We start from the raw sequence: 15,361 nt of genomic DNA on the forward strand, positions 1-15,361 counted from the left end.
ATAATATACAAATTCACTACCCTCTTTGAAATACAATAATCGGAAAAAAAGAATCATCAGATGAATCCGGAAAAAGAATCATTCGATTAGTCGACTAATCAAGAAAATAATCGCTAGATTAGTTGACAGAAAAAAATAATCATTAGTTGCAGCTAGAATGGATGGATGGATGGATGGATGGATGGATGGATGGGTGGACAGACGGACCCCATTCACTGCCATTGTAAAGCTTGGAAGAGCCAGGACATTTTTCAACATATATTTTGTTTGTCTGAAAGAAGAATGTCATACTACACCTAGGATGGCTTGAGGATGAGTAAATCATGGGATCATTTTCATTTTTGGGTGAACTAACCCTTTAAGACTCATCCTCAATATTAAATTATTTGAATCTACCAACAATAAAGTTTCAGTCCAAAACAACATTTAGACCTTAAAGAATAAATTCCAATTTTTGTTTTTGATGATTGTTAGTTCATAAAAATTAAGGACAACGAGATGGCAGACACCGGCAGGTGAAGCATGGTTATTGTGGACATTCTGTCTCTTCACACATGCTGCAAAACAATAATCATTCCCATTCCTGCTCCTACTCTTGTCATTATGCTAATAGAGCCATTCAACAGAAACACGCCATTAAGCACCCTCCCTTCAACCTCCTGCCTGATTCCAGAAACAAATAGAATGATGTTTGAGAAAAAACAAAAAAACAAAAGGAAAATACAGAACTTTCCATCAGCTAAAATCAATTCTGGCCTTGGGAGATTTTCATTTTCAGACAGAACATGGCCAGATTGGCCACTACAGTCTAAAATATACTTTTCCCGCTAATTAATTAATAAACTACTTTTACTAGTAGTAAAAGTTTTTTTTCATCTTTCATCTTTTTCATCTCGCGCAGCTTAACCGTGGCGTGTGTATTGCAAATAGAGACGAATATTGTCCATTCTGTCACATTTTCCAGTGTTTTTCTCCGACCCCAGTACGTCTCGTGCTTTTATTTATTATGGGCAGCAGCATATATCTGCTGCAAATGCGACTGGGTTCCCCTCTGTCCCAAACACATGCATATAAAACATGCTGTATATAGGTAGTTTACATGATTAAAGTAACATTCAAATTAAAATATGCCTCTATTTTAATAATTTAAATGTGTCTTTGAATTTTGAGCAAACACTTCTGGCAGCTTTAGTCGTTGTTTATGCACATGCCTATATCTTCAAAATTGATGACTAGTTATACATTAAAACTATGCTGAAAGCTCCTGTATGTGAAGTGAACCTTTTGCAGATAAATGCAAGTGCATTTTCGTTTACTATTGACACAAATCAATAAGTAAATCATACTCAACTATTATAGTAAACAATTTTTCCTAATTAGGCCTACTCTCTATACATTTTATGATGAATATTATCATTAGTTATACATAATGTTTAAAATGCTTCTTGTGTTCATATATTTCATTATAAAATGGCTTAAATGGATAGTTCACCCAAAAATGAAAATTCTGTCATCATTTACTCACCCTCAAGTTGTTCCAAACCTGTATGAGTTTCTTTGTTCTGCTGAACACAAGAGAAGATAGAGTGAAGAATGTTTGTAACCAAGCAGATAGAGCAACCATTGACTACCATAGTATTTTTTATCCTACTATGGTAGTCAATGGTTGCTCTATCTGCTTGGTTACAAACATTCTTCTAAATATCTTCTTTTGTGTTCAGCAGAACAAAGAACTATCCCTTTAAGTACACTACCCTTCCTGAAATACAATTAATATTGTCATCATTCATTGATTTCATGTTAAAATAATATACAAATTCACTACCCTCTTTGAAATACAATAATCGGAAAAAAAGAATCATCAGATGAATCCGGAAAAAGAATCATTCGATTAGTCGACTAATCAAGAAAATAATCGCTAGATTAGTTGACAGAAAAAAATAATCATTAGTTGCAGCTAGAATGGATGGATGGATGGATGGATGGATGGATGGATGGGTGGACAGACGGACCCCATTCACTGCCATTGTAAAGCTTGGAAGAGCCAGGACATTTTTCAACATATATTTTGTTTGTCTGAAAGAAGAATGTCATACTACACCTAGGATGGCTTGAGGATGAGTAAATCATGGGATCATTTTCATTTTTGGGTGAACTAACCCTTTAAGACTCATCCTCAATATTAAATTATTTGAATCTACCAACAATAAAGTTTCAGTCCAAAACAACATTTAGACCTTAAAGAATAAATTCCAATTTTTGTTTTTGATGATTGTTAGTTCATAAAAATTAAGGACAACGAGATGGCAGACACCGGCAGGTGAAGCATGGTTATTGTGGACATTCTGTCTCTTCACACATGCTGCAAAACAATAATCATTCCCATTCCTGCTCCTACTCTTGTCATTATGCTAATAGAGCCATTCAACAGAAACACGCCATTAAGCACCCTCCCTTCAACCTCCTGCCTGATTCCAGAAACAAATAGAATGATGTTTGAGAAAAAACAAAAAAACAAAAGGAAAATACAGAACTTTCCATCAGCTAAAATCAATTCTGGCCTTGGGAGATTTTCATTTTCAGACAGAACATGGCCAGATTGGCCACTACAGTCTAAAATATACTTTTCCCGCTAATTAATTAATAAACTACTTTTACTACTTTTTTTGAAAAGGGGCTTCCCTTTGGACCTGTGCAGAAGAATAGTTTCAAACAGATACTGATTGTTTAGGTACAACAGGCTTTACTTTCTTGTGGTAGATACTGCAAAGTCCTCTCTCGAGGTCGGGTAGACGAGTTAGCAAAGACTGAAGAGAGGGAAGGACACTGGATTCAGAACACAACATTTCTGCCACTGCTTCCTGACGAGACTGGATATCACTGAGAGAGAGAGAGAGAGAGAGAGAGAGAGAGAGAGAGAGAGAGAGAGAGAGAGAGAGAGAGAGACACAGGGGGGGGGGGTTGACAAATAGCATAGACAGAAACAGGCAAAGTAGTAGGGATTGTAGGAATTGGTCAACAGATGATATGTACACAAACCATAAAAACCACTGAAACAAAATAAGTCTTGTATCACACCACACACACAGAAGCAGTGTGTAAGTGAAGCTGCAGTGTAACTCTAACACCAACTCACAATTTGCTTTTCTGCAAGAGAGCTGTGACATTCTCAAATATATAGTTTCTTTTAATAAAGGCTACTTCTTTATTTATTGCGGTTTCATAAAAGCATACATTGAAAATGTGTGTTCAACACAGAACTCTGAAATCTAATGTAGCACCTGTGACCAAAACAAGCTTCGAGCTACAGTCTTGAAGTCAGTTTCTGTTGCAGAACAAAATTTCCATATATTATTTATATTTGCCTGTTTCATGATCAGTCAGTACTGTAAGAAAATATAGTTCTTAACTTATATATTGCTGTATCTTTTGAGAAGTGGCTTTAATTATGTATTATACTGTTCAAAAGGGGTCAGTAAGATTTTTGTTTTTAATTTGCAAAAGTCTCTTACGCTCACTAAAGCTGCATTTATTTGATAAAAAATACAGTAAAAACAGTAATATTGTGAAATGTTATTAGAATTGAACAAATGTCTTTTATTGTAATGTACTGTGAAAATATAATTTTTTTTTTTGGATTGGTAAAGCTGAACTTTCAGCATCATTACTCCAGTCTTCAGTCACATGATCCTTCACAAATTATTCTAATATGCTGATTTGATGCTCAAGAAACATTTCTTATTATTATCAATGTTGAAAATAAGCTTAATATTTTTGTGGAAACCGTGATACATTTTTTTCGTTTGATGAAAAGAAAGTTTAAAAGAACATCATTTATGTGAAATTTAAATCATTTAAATTATGTGAATAATTTGTTATAAAAAAAATGGCATGTGGCATGATATACTGTCTCAATTCAAAACCGTTCCCCAACAGATCTGTTAAGAGGTTTGGCAGGAAAACATGTGGATTTAAGATTAAATTATTGTTATATGGAATCAAATATATTTATTATCCACAAACATAATCTGATTTTTGCAAGCATGCATTACATCACACACAGATAAAAAAAAATCCCCCACAACGTATAAAGTTGGCATCAGATTGACAAAGCCTTGCCAATTTAATTCTGGAAAAATAAAACAAGCATTTCAATTTGAGTAATAATCAAAAAAGAATGAGCTCTCAGATTAAAAAAAACTTGCCTTTTTATGGCAGTTTATCCATTTTTATATACAGTAGTGTTTTCCCATAAATCAAACCAGAACGACATTGTAATCCTGCCATGCAGTGGCTGAGAAGAGGGGTGCAAAATTCCATAATTTGGATTAACCTAGGCTCTGAGTCTAGAGTTTGGTATTATCTGCGATGGTGTAGGGAATATCTGGCCATGCCACTTCTATTCAGCACTGCAAACACTGGCCATGTTGCATACTAGCATTCAAATCACAGTTATTACATGATAATAAAATGAAATAATGACTCACTTCACAGATTTCAGCGGCTGGCTCACCCACTTTCTTAACAGTCTTTTCCCAAATGGAGTTTGAGTGTGATCCAGAACCCAGAGCAGACTGCCTTTTACTGAACCTGTGGTCTGACAGTAATGAAAAAGGAAGTCATCATTAAATCCAAACTAACATCCTAGTTCATGGATAAATCACTTGGTTATCAAGACACAAACGCCCACGTTATTTTCCAGGCGGCTTGTAACAAAAGGCAGAGAAAAATGGCATAATCGAATCTATTATGCCATTATATTTACATTGTAAAACTACATAAAAAGGCCGCTTTAAAGTTGAAAGGTGACATTAAATCAATTCACAATATCATAATGTGAAGTTACATTTCTTACACAGGATTTTATTTAAATTTGTTCACTGTAAGGGACAGCGTGTTTAGGTGTACTGTATACTACAGCAAAACTGATGTGATTTCAGTAATAATCCTCAAACAACTTTTGTCTGATCTACACCAAAACAGAGTCAGATTATCTTCTGTCCATGCCTAACAAAAGTTGTCAAATGGATATTTTGTTTTGCCCTGTACTGACATTCAACTCTCTATCTCTTTGGAAACGTGTGGTGAAAGTGGGGCAGTGATAAAAAAGAAAGCTGGTTTTTGAAAGGTCATTGCTTGCAGCAATATTTATTATTATGGTTTATTCAGTATGTTTTTAATACGTTTTTATTGATCTTACAATTTTTTTGTTACAGTTGCAATCATTTAGCTAAAAGTTTAAAACCGTTTTAATTAGACCACTAGCAAAAAATGTAATTATCAGTGTAATATAGATATAGATAAAAAATACATTGTCTCTCATTTGCTTTAAAGGGGTGGTAAACCACGATTTCACTATTCTAACTTAAGCTAGCGTGTAATGTTGCTGCTTTAGCATAAACAACATCTGCAAAGTTACAACGTTCAAAGTTTAAAGCAAAGGGAGATATTTGCTTTTAAAGAAATCCATTTCTAAGAACTACAGCAAACGGCCAGTAGGCGACTACACACATTCCTCCAGGGTTGGTGACATCACCAGGCTCAATATTTACATAAACCCCTCCTCCGAGAATATTAAATAGGGGGGGGGGGTGAGGCCATTTTGTATCGCGGCGCTGTTGTGGTATAGTAGGCTGGAGTGTTGTTGCCGCGATGCAGAGGAAACGCTGTTATATTCATCCGGATTGCAGGTCTGGGGTACTTGCTTTGTTCAGCCTTCATAGGGACAGGGGTGCGTTGCAGAGCGTTTAACACACAGCATGTTATATGCACGTGTGTATGAGACAGAAGGGAACAGGCACGTGCGGGGCTCCCGCAGCACATCTCACGGAGGGAAACTTTCACAATGTTCGCGAGTTCAACACCGGATTTGCACAACGTCAGCTGCATAAGACAAACACTGCCAGTGTGTGAATGCACGACGCGCGCGGGGCTCCCTCCCGCAGCACATTTCACGGAGGAAAACTTTCACAATGTTCGCGAGTTCAATGCAGGATATGCACAACGGCTTGACCTGAAAGCTGGATTTACAAACAGAAGCTGTTTACGGGCCACAACCTGTAAGTCTGATTTATTTTTCATCGATGTGTTTTCCTGTAATAGGTTGTAGCAAGGAAGTAAACAGATGACAACACTGTTCTGCAAACCAGTCTGTTAAATGCTTATTCATACTTAACGTTATCCGACGAACTCCTATCGTTACAAACACTAACGTTAAAATCTCAACAGCGAACTTGGCATTAGTGTAAATGATTCTTTGATTAGAGCTTTTATGTATTATTTATCTACAGGCATGCTAAACATGGTTCTGTGTGTGATTTGGCTACTATAGAAAAGCCAGTGTTTAGTGTTTTGGGTTAGTTCTTGCGACAGATATTTGGCTATAATCGTTCTAAAAATACAAAAGTAACAGTGCCATTCAGTAGCGATCACTATAGATCCGCAGTCTTTACTCATTGGGACTGAACAGGTTCTGCTCGATCATCTTCACTCAAATGTTCTGGGTCTGATTCGGGCTCAGATTGGTGTGGTTTTATTGACGCCGTTGTTTCTAATACTGACCAAAGCACAGTCTACCGGTAAGGTAAGGGGCGTGACGTTTCCGACAAACGTACACTAGGCGGTTAGCGAATCACAACACACTGGGCCAGCTAACCAATCTGAGCCCATTGCGTATTTTTGAGGGACTGGCTTCATACAACCCGGAAAGCATCAGACCGTTTTACAAGGAGGGACAGAGCAGTGTAGAATAAATGTCAAATATATGAAAAATAAAGATTTTTTTTTAAAAACGAAGCATTAACACATGTTACAGTGCACCCCACAAACACAATCAAGCCTTCAAAACAATGTGTTTTACCACCCCTTTAATAACAACAGCACTCAATCCAATGATTGTGTTCTTCAGCATGATTTGAGATATTCCTAAGAGCATCTTGAGCTTCAATGGAAGAACATCTGACAGTCTTTACATGACATGACAGTCACATGATCACAAATTTGCCTAGTCATCTAAAAAGTAGAATTTGAAATATTTCTTATTAATTTTCTGCCTTAATGTTTAATAATTTGTTTTTATTTTTAGTGAGAGCTCCACTGTACATACACAAGACTTCATTTTTGGTACAACATCAGTAGCTATGTTTCCATCCACCATATTTATGTATATTTTGAGGTATTGCATAAAAAAAAAATGCTGGATGGAAATGCCAAGATGCGCATAAATTCTAAAAATGCGCATAAAAACATTAATTGAGGTGGATACATTTTTTATCTGATAAGAAGACATGCACATAAACTATGATGGAAACACCCTCCCTCCATGCGCAACAAAAAAATCCTGTGACGTTTCCTCAACAGAGGGTGTGATTGGATAACTGGACTAACCAGCAGACCGATCACATTGCACAGCATCTCAAATGTTAGTTTAGTTGTTCTGAAATGCCTGAGCCAAAGTCTGTCACCAGAATGATTTGGTTTAATTCCCTCCCAGAAGTGCCTCACACAATTGTGATCTCAAACACCAGCATCCGAAAGCAAGTCATTTATGATAACCACAGTGGCTTCCCCTGCAACAGCTTCCATTTTTATGACAGATATTTTGCGTCAATTTTCCCAGGAAGTGACGATTTTGTTCTCTTCAACACATGGGATGAAAACGCTGGTTTATTCGCAAACGTTAAATGTGATATTTCAATTTTGCGCACAAGTTAAATTCCCAACTCTGGATGGAAACATAGCTAGTGACACTGATGTATGCAGTCACAAAGACCAAAACCAATCACAGGTGGTCTGTGGAATCATTTAAAACGCATTGTGTAAATGGCTATGTTTTACAGCTGAGCACAAGTGATCGGATCACCCAAGACGAATGTTAATACCAGATGTAAACAGCATGACTGTTTGTATATAATACAGGGAGTGCAGAATTATTAGGCACGTTGATTTTCTGATCATATTTTTTTTCCAGGCACATTTGACCAATTCCAAACCACAGTAATCCTAATAACTACTATTGATTTAGTATTTAATAATGTATAAGTGATATATAATTGTTCATGAAGGCTGGAAATGAAAATCACCTTATATTCAGGTGTGCAGAATTATTAGGCATGTTTTCTTTTACAGATAAATTGAGCCAAAAAAGAGATTTAACTCAGACTGAAAAGTCAAAAAGTATTAAATGCCCATGAGAAGGATGCAATACTAATGCAAAACTAGACATTGCAGTTAAGGCGTGACCATTGGACAGTGAAATGCTTATTGGGTCAGCAGGGTCAGACAAAAACATGTGGCGGAGAAAAGACACCTGTTAACTGCAAAAGAATTAAGAATTAAGGTGAAGAATTAAGGGTGAAACCATCAGGAACCCTTTAGTCTCCAGCGCCACCATTTTCCAGAGCTGCAACCTACCTGGAGTCTCCAGAAGTGCAAGGTGTCAGGATCTCAGAGACTTCAGTTAGGTAAAGAATCCTAAAAAATGACCCCCACTAGATAAGAATCATAAGCTGAAGTGTTGTAAAATACATGAAGCCTGCTTTTTTATAGGCTTTATAGGTTGAGAATGACTCTTGAAGGACCAGCACCACATCCTCTAGTACCACTGTTTGAAGAATTCATCTTCCAGAATCTGGCAGTACGTTTTGGGAGTTCATTTTAGTCCATCCTGAAGTCCGTTTTGCAGAGATGGACTAAAATGAACTCCCAAAACGTACTGCCAGATTCTGGAAGATGAATTCTTCAAACAGTGGTACTAGAGGATGTGGTGCTGGTCCTTCAAGAGTCACTCTCAACCTATCTGTCCATAAAGCCTAAAAAAAAACCTTCTTCATGTATTTTACAACACTTCAGCTTGTGATTCTTATTTAGTGGGGGTCATTTTTTAGGATTCTTTACCTAACTGAAGTCTCTGAGATCCTGACACCTTGCACTTCTGGAGACTCCAGGTAGGTTGCAGCTTTGGAAAATGGTGGCGCTGGAGACTAAAGGGTTCCTGATGGTTTCACCCTTAATTCTTCACCTTAATTCTTCATTCTTTTGCAGTTAACAGGTGTCTTTTCTTCACCACCTGTTTTTGTCAGATCCTGCTGACCCAACGAGCATTTCACTGTCCAATGGTCACGCCTTAACTGCAATGTCTAGTTTTGCATTAGTATTGCATCCTTCTCATGGGCATTTAATACTTTTTGACTTTTCAGTCTGAGTTAAATCTCTTTTTTGGCTCAATTTATCTGTAAAAGAAAACATGCCTAATAATTCTGCACACCTGAATATAAGGTGATTTTCATTTCCAGCCTTCATGAACAATTATATATCACTTATACATTATTAAATACTAAATCAATAGTAGTTATTAGGATTACTGTGGTTTGGAATTGGTCAAATGTGCCTGGAAAAAAAATATGATCAGAAAATCAACGTGCCTAATAATTCTGCACTCCCTGTATTCCATCACCCATGTTTTCCTCTGTTTGACTGACCTGGTTGCACAGGATCTCCAGGTTCTTCATGGTAGCAGCACTGAGCAGCATATGGTCAGCATCACTCGACAGCCGCTTGAATGAGCTGCAAACATCACAACACAGCCAAAATGCGTTTTCCACAAGAGCAGCTACTGATTCATAATTACAACTTTACACATTTTTGCATATTAGAAAAAATGTAATGGAAAAACAAGTCAGACTAACAACAATACACAGTCATGACAAACTATTAGGCAGCAAAGCCCTATCTCAGCTAATGATGCATGTTAATTAAGGCTCTTTCAGAAAGTCTGTGAGGTTAAGGCCTCTTATTTTTCTTTAAAGAATGTGCTTAATCAGTCTGTAATTATAGGACAATACTGAACATTCACACATCAGAGGTGACACTCTGCAAGCATTGCGATTCAGATTCAGCTGTGTTTCCGCTGCTACACTATACTTGGAAAAAACGAACACCCTTGTTATTACCTATGTGCTTGATGGAAGTAGGTGTGAGATGTGTGGGGAGGGAAAATAAGAGAGTCTCCTAATAGGTTCACGCTATACCACTGGATTTTTCAAGTTGTTTGAAGCAAAAGCCAAAGAGAGATGAAAATGTAGGTGTAGCAGACACTAATTCGTTCAGGAAATACACTGTGAACACATGTAGTTAACACTCCGTTGAGTTTACTATATTATTATCCAAATATTCATTATTACTAAGCAACAAGCACTGTTAAAGCAGAAACCCAAATCACAACCAAAGGGAAAAACAGAAAGAAATGATTTAAAGGGATAATTCACACAAAAAGGAAATTTGTCATTTCTGTAATCAAATTCACTCATTCTCATGTAAATTGTTGTCATTTTTGGAGCATAGCAGTCTCAGACCCCATTCACTTTTATTATATGGAGAAGAGCAACCAGAACATTGTGCTAAATATCTTAAAGCCACAATATGTAATTTTTTCGCCACCAGAGGTCGCTTATTCAAAACAAAGGCGTAGCTTGATGATGCCTGGATTTCGTGGACCTTTTATTATGCTGCAAACGACCGCTTCCGCGTCTTCCGCTCATGTGAACGCAGTGTCGTTTTATCATATTAGATACATTATTTTACAACTGTACCACTGAAATTGTATATATTTGTTTTATTTATTTATCTATGTAGTTTTCTTTCAAGGCTTTGGCAATTGTATATAGTTGTATATAGTATGTCTTTGTTTGTTTATTTATTTATTTTTACACAGGTATAGTATTTGGCATATAAAAAAAGCAAATTGTACTTCTGTGTTAAAACTGAATAAAAAGTTGATCACAAAAATATTAGATACATTATTTGAGTGTGTTGAAAGTTATGTTATAATACTATGTGCGTTCGCTTGGTGGCTACTATGAGACACTTATTGCACACTGCAGTAAGCTCGATCGATATTAGGCATGGTAAAACATACTCACGGTAAATCATGAAAAACGAGACAAACAATAAAACTAACTTTGTTGAGCTATATAACAATGATTAGTTTTCTAACATTGTTCTAGTAGTTTTTGGATATTTTAATCCAAAAATCTTATATATTGTGCCTTTAATCCCTTTCCGTTTTACAAAACAAAGAAAGTCATACAGGTTTAGAATTATATGAAGGTGATAAATAGCCAGGTTTCCATTACAGATTTGAGCAAAACCTTTGCAATATTTTCTAAAATGACAGCGTTTCCATTAACCAATGTTATGCGACTAAAACATAATTTTTCCTCTCGCGTTAAAGGGATAGTTCACCCAAAATGAAAATTTGATGTTTTTCTGCTTACCCCTAAGGCATCCAAGATGTAGGTGTCTTTGTTTCTTCAGTAGAACACAAATGAAGATTTTTAACTCCAACCGTTGCTGTGTGTCACTCATATAATGCTTGTCAATGGGGTCTAATTCTATTAGAGTAAAAAAAACATGGACAGACAACTTCAAATTAAACCCCGCAGCTCGTGACGGCACATTGATGTCTTAAGACACGAAACGATCGGTTTCTGAGAGAAACCAAATGGTATTTATGCAAATATATCACCTCATATCAGACGAACGCTTTAGCTCTCCAGACTGCCACCACTTCCCATTGGTGAGGTCAAAATAGCGGCCGGGTCATAGATATATACATAGAAACCTCATTAGTGCCTGCGTGGATCATGGCATGGATCGCTCGAATGAGGAATCTACGTATACATATCTATGACCCGGCTGCTATTTTGACCTCACCAATGGGAAGTGGTGGCAGTCTGGAGAGCTAAAGCGTTCGTCTGATATGAGGTGATATATTTGCATAAATACCATTTGGTTTCTCTCAGAAACCGATCATTTCGTGTCTTAAAACATCAATGTGTCGTCACGAGCCGCGGGGTTTAATTTGAAGTTGTCTGTCCATGTTTTTTTTACTCTAATAGAATTAGACCTCATCGACAAGCATTATATGAGTGACACACAGCAACGGTTGGAGTTAAAAATCTTAATTTGTGTTCTACTGAAGAAACGAAGACACCTACATCTTGGTTGCCTTAGGGCAGCGTTACTCAAAGTGTGGGGCGCGCCCCACTGGTGGGGAATAGAGACGCGACAGGTGGGGCGCGACAAACGGGAGGAAATGTGGTCATTTTTGAGCCCATCTTTATTACCCTTTTGAGCGGTCCCACATGTGGGATTTTTATTTCGGTGCACCTGAGATGAGATGTGCTGCGCTGGTGGAAACAACATGAGACCATGACACCGCGACTGTCAAGATGACTCGCTCAGTGTTTAGAGTGGCGCGGGGCTGGCGCTATGCAACGCATCGCCACAAATGAGTAAAGCAAGCCAACACGCAAACGGCCGCAAGTGAAACAGAAAATAGGCTACGTCTTAGATGCTCAAAAACACAATCATCTTCATTAAAACGAATGAGACTAAATGCTCTTCCCAATGTTCAGGTCGCTCTCTCATATTGCGGTCTTTGATCTTGAAATGAGCTGATGAGCTCGAATGAGAATGAAATGAGATGAAATGAGCTCATCTGTTGCTTTCGTTGACGTGAACTCCGTTAAATGTGCATATAGCTCAGACCGGGAATTGAAGATCGGATTTATAATAATTTTGTAGATAGGTGTAAGGATAGGACAAACAGCATGTGCATGTGTGTGTGTGTGTGTGTGTGTGTGTGTGTGTGTGTGTGTGTGTGTGTGTGTTTTATTTTTTTCTCGATCAGCCCGTTTTGTTTGTGAGCGCCGTTGCGAGCAGCCTGCCTCAGCTTGTACAAAAATGCCTTTTTTTAGGCTAAACGTTTAAATTAACATTGTGTTGCTTGAAATGTTTTATATCTATGGATTTTATTATAAGCAAGTGACAAGTCCAGTTTTGATTTGAGAGGCTAAATTAATCAAACATGTGGTTAACTAACTGTCGGCTGCTGGCCGCTTGGTCGTTACTTAAAATAAAAAAAAGATTTAACAAACAAATAAATGCTTCAAACATTTTTCTAAATTAACTTAGTAAAGAAACGAAACGAAATATAACTACTTTGACATTAAAAACAAAACTGAACTATTTTAATGGCTGCAACAATGTGTAGGCCTAATAGGGAGGATAAAAAATAGAAGGAAAAAAAACACGGGCTTCAGTCGGACTCAGGCTGAAAATTTTGATAAGCTGTCGGACACGGGCCGGGCTAGGGCCTCAGTGCTTGATAATAAAAGCACTCGCTCAGTGCTTGATAATAATAATAATAAAAAAACCTACTTTAGCTTTTCTTCTAAAGCAAAATGTAGCCTATTTCCGATTATCACTAAAGCTTTGAAGCAATCCGTGTTGTAAAATGCGCTAAATAAATGAAGGTGACTTAACATATCATGCATAATGTTTATTTTAGGTTTCAAACATTTAAATACACATAAGTAGGCCTACTAGTAAAACAATACATTTAGAGTTTGTAAAATAGGCCTACACACTGGTGTCACTAGACGCAGCAATAAATCCATTCAAAAATAATTTGCCGACGTATTATTCATATCAGATACACGTATAGGTAACTAAAAAGTTTACTATATTCTTCTCCCAGTTCACCGGTCACTTACTTGCATGTATTTCGGGAGAAACTGATAAATTCACGCGAATCTGACTGACAGGACTCTCTGAACTGCGATGCAAACAAACATAGGCGCCCATCTCACGTTATAGATCAAAATCAAGATAATTTATGAAGGTTTTTAAATGGCAAAACACACTCACTTGCACATATTTGAGAATTCGATTATTAGATTTTATGACATGGTAAGCAAGTTTGTCAAGTTCGTCTGATATATCGGCTGATATATATATATATATATATATATATATATATATATATATATATATATATATATATATATATATATAAACACAACGCATATAGATTTCCCTTACATTAGTTATTTGTAGTTATTCATGATCCCTCAGCCTCTCTAAAATAATGTGATAAAACAAACAAGTTTATTTTTAAACTGCATTATGGTCAAAACAGAACAGAGGAACATAAAAATATATTAAAGTTCTGATAAATAAAATGTATTAAAACTATGAAACACCAACACTCATAATGTGGTTGAGCGGTGTTTCATCCACTTTTATAATTTTGTCAAATATTAATTTATCGGCCATCATAAATACTGATACTGATAGTTTGGAAAAAATTTGTTGGGGCGATTGGGGACAGGTGGGGCTCGGAACCCTTCACTACCTTCAGAGTGGGGAATGGCAGAAAAAGTTTGAGAAACAATGCCTTAGGGGCAAGCAAAAAAACATAAAATTTTCGTTTTTGGGTGAACTATCCCTTTAAGTCCTTCCAAAAATCATGGCAACGAGTAGGTTTATGCATTTCGCAGCAACAGCACTAGCTATTATTTTTAATTGATGGAGACTTAGGCTTGTTATCCAAGCATTAATGGCAAGGAAAGCCCCTTATACTTAGGAGCGGCCATGAGGTGAGGTGTTTCTGGGTGTTTCTCCCTCCTATCTGCTTCAAAGAAATGCCACAATTTATCAAGATCTTGTTGTTTAGAATCCAGTATTCCCGTAAATTCTTTAGTTTTTTTATGAGTTTAATAAAGAACCCTGTCCTGTCTTCTGTCCAAACATACCACGCCATATTTAAAGAATGATCGACTTTTACATCCGCCAGGTGACCTGTAAATGCGAAAAAACTATTTCCACTGGAGTTTTGTGAAATATTTCTTTTTCAAATTGCCTGAAAAACCACTTCATGCGAGCATAATTTTTTTTGCGGTACATGGGAGTTTTTGCTAAATGTACTTGTTTCCATTGGGCGTATTTTCAAAATTTGAAGGGAAATGGAAATGCAGCTATTGATAGAATTTTCACTTTTGGATAAATTATACCTTTAAATCTCTTAGGTATTAATGAAAAGTGTGTAAGGCACTGTACCTGGAACAGAGTAAAATCTTGTCTAGCTTAAACTCAGCCAGATACTGGATCACAGGACCAAGACAGCAGATAATCAGGCTCTCCAGACCCATACAGAGGGAGTAGGAATCTATTTACAAAGAAAATGTAGACTTATTCACTGCAATACTGATGGATTACACATTACAAACACTATGCGTTGGGCTTTTAGCATACATGTGCAATTGGACAGACTGAGTTTGAGTCAGTTCAGGTGTCTTAAGACCAGGTACTGTCTTTCTGTATCATTCAAAAGTTTAATTAATACTTTTATTCAGCAAGGATGCATTAAATTGATTAAAAAAAATATCAATCAAGCTGATTTCCAATATTTGAGTAGTCGATAAATCATGGAAATTTATAATTCTTCATAAATACATATCATAAAATCTAATATGTTTCTGAAAACACTTTATTCAAAATTTTAATATAAAAAATACTT

At 36.7% G+C, this 15,361-nt stretch overlaps 1 protein-coding gene across 1 annotated transcript in view; it reads right to left on the reverse strand.

Moving 5' to 3' along the window:
* The window catches only part of msh3 (mutS homolog 3 (E. coli)), a 115,292-nt gene that overhangs the window by 60,660 nt on the left and 39,271 nt on the right, over positions 1–15,361 (reverse strand). The window contains exons 10-13 of the mRNA XM_079814060.1: positions 14,902–15,010; positions 9,480–9,564; positions 4,488–4,597; positions 2,748–2,880 (exon numbers count right to left, since the gene is read on the reverse strand). Coding sequence (XP_079670186.1) covers positions 2,748–2,880; positions 4,488–4,597; positions 9,480–9,564; positions 14,902–15,010 — 437 coding nt within the window. The remainder of the gene's footprint in view (positions 1–2,747; positions 2,881–4,487; positions 4,598–9,479; positions 9,565–14,901; positions 15,011–15,361) is intronic.

This window comes from Gobio gobio (genome assembly GCF_949357685.1).
Source record: "Gobio gobio genome assembly, chromosome: 4".
NCBI classification, from domain to species: domain Eukaryota; kingdom Metazoa; phylum Chordata; class Actinopteri; order Cypriniformes; family Gobionidae; genus Gobio; species Gobio gobio.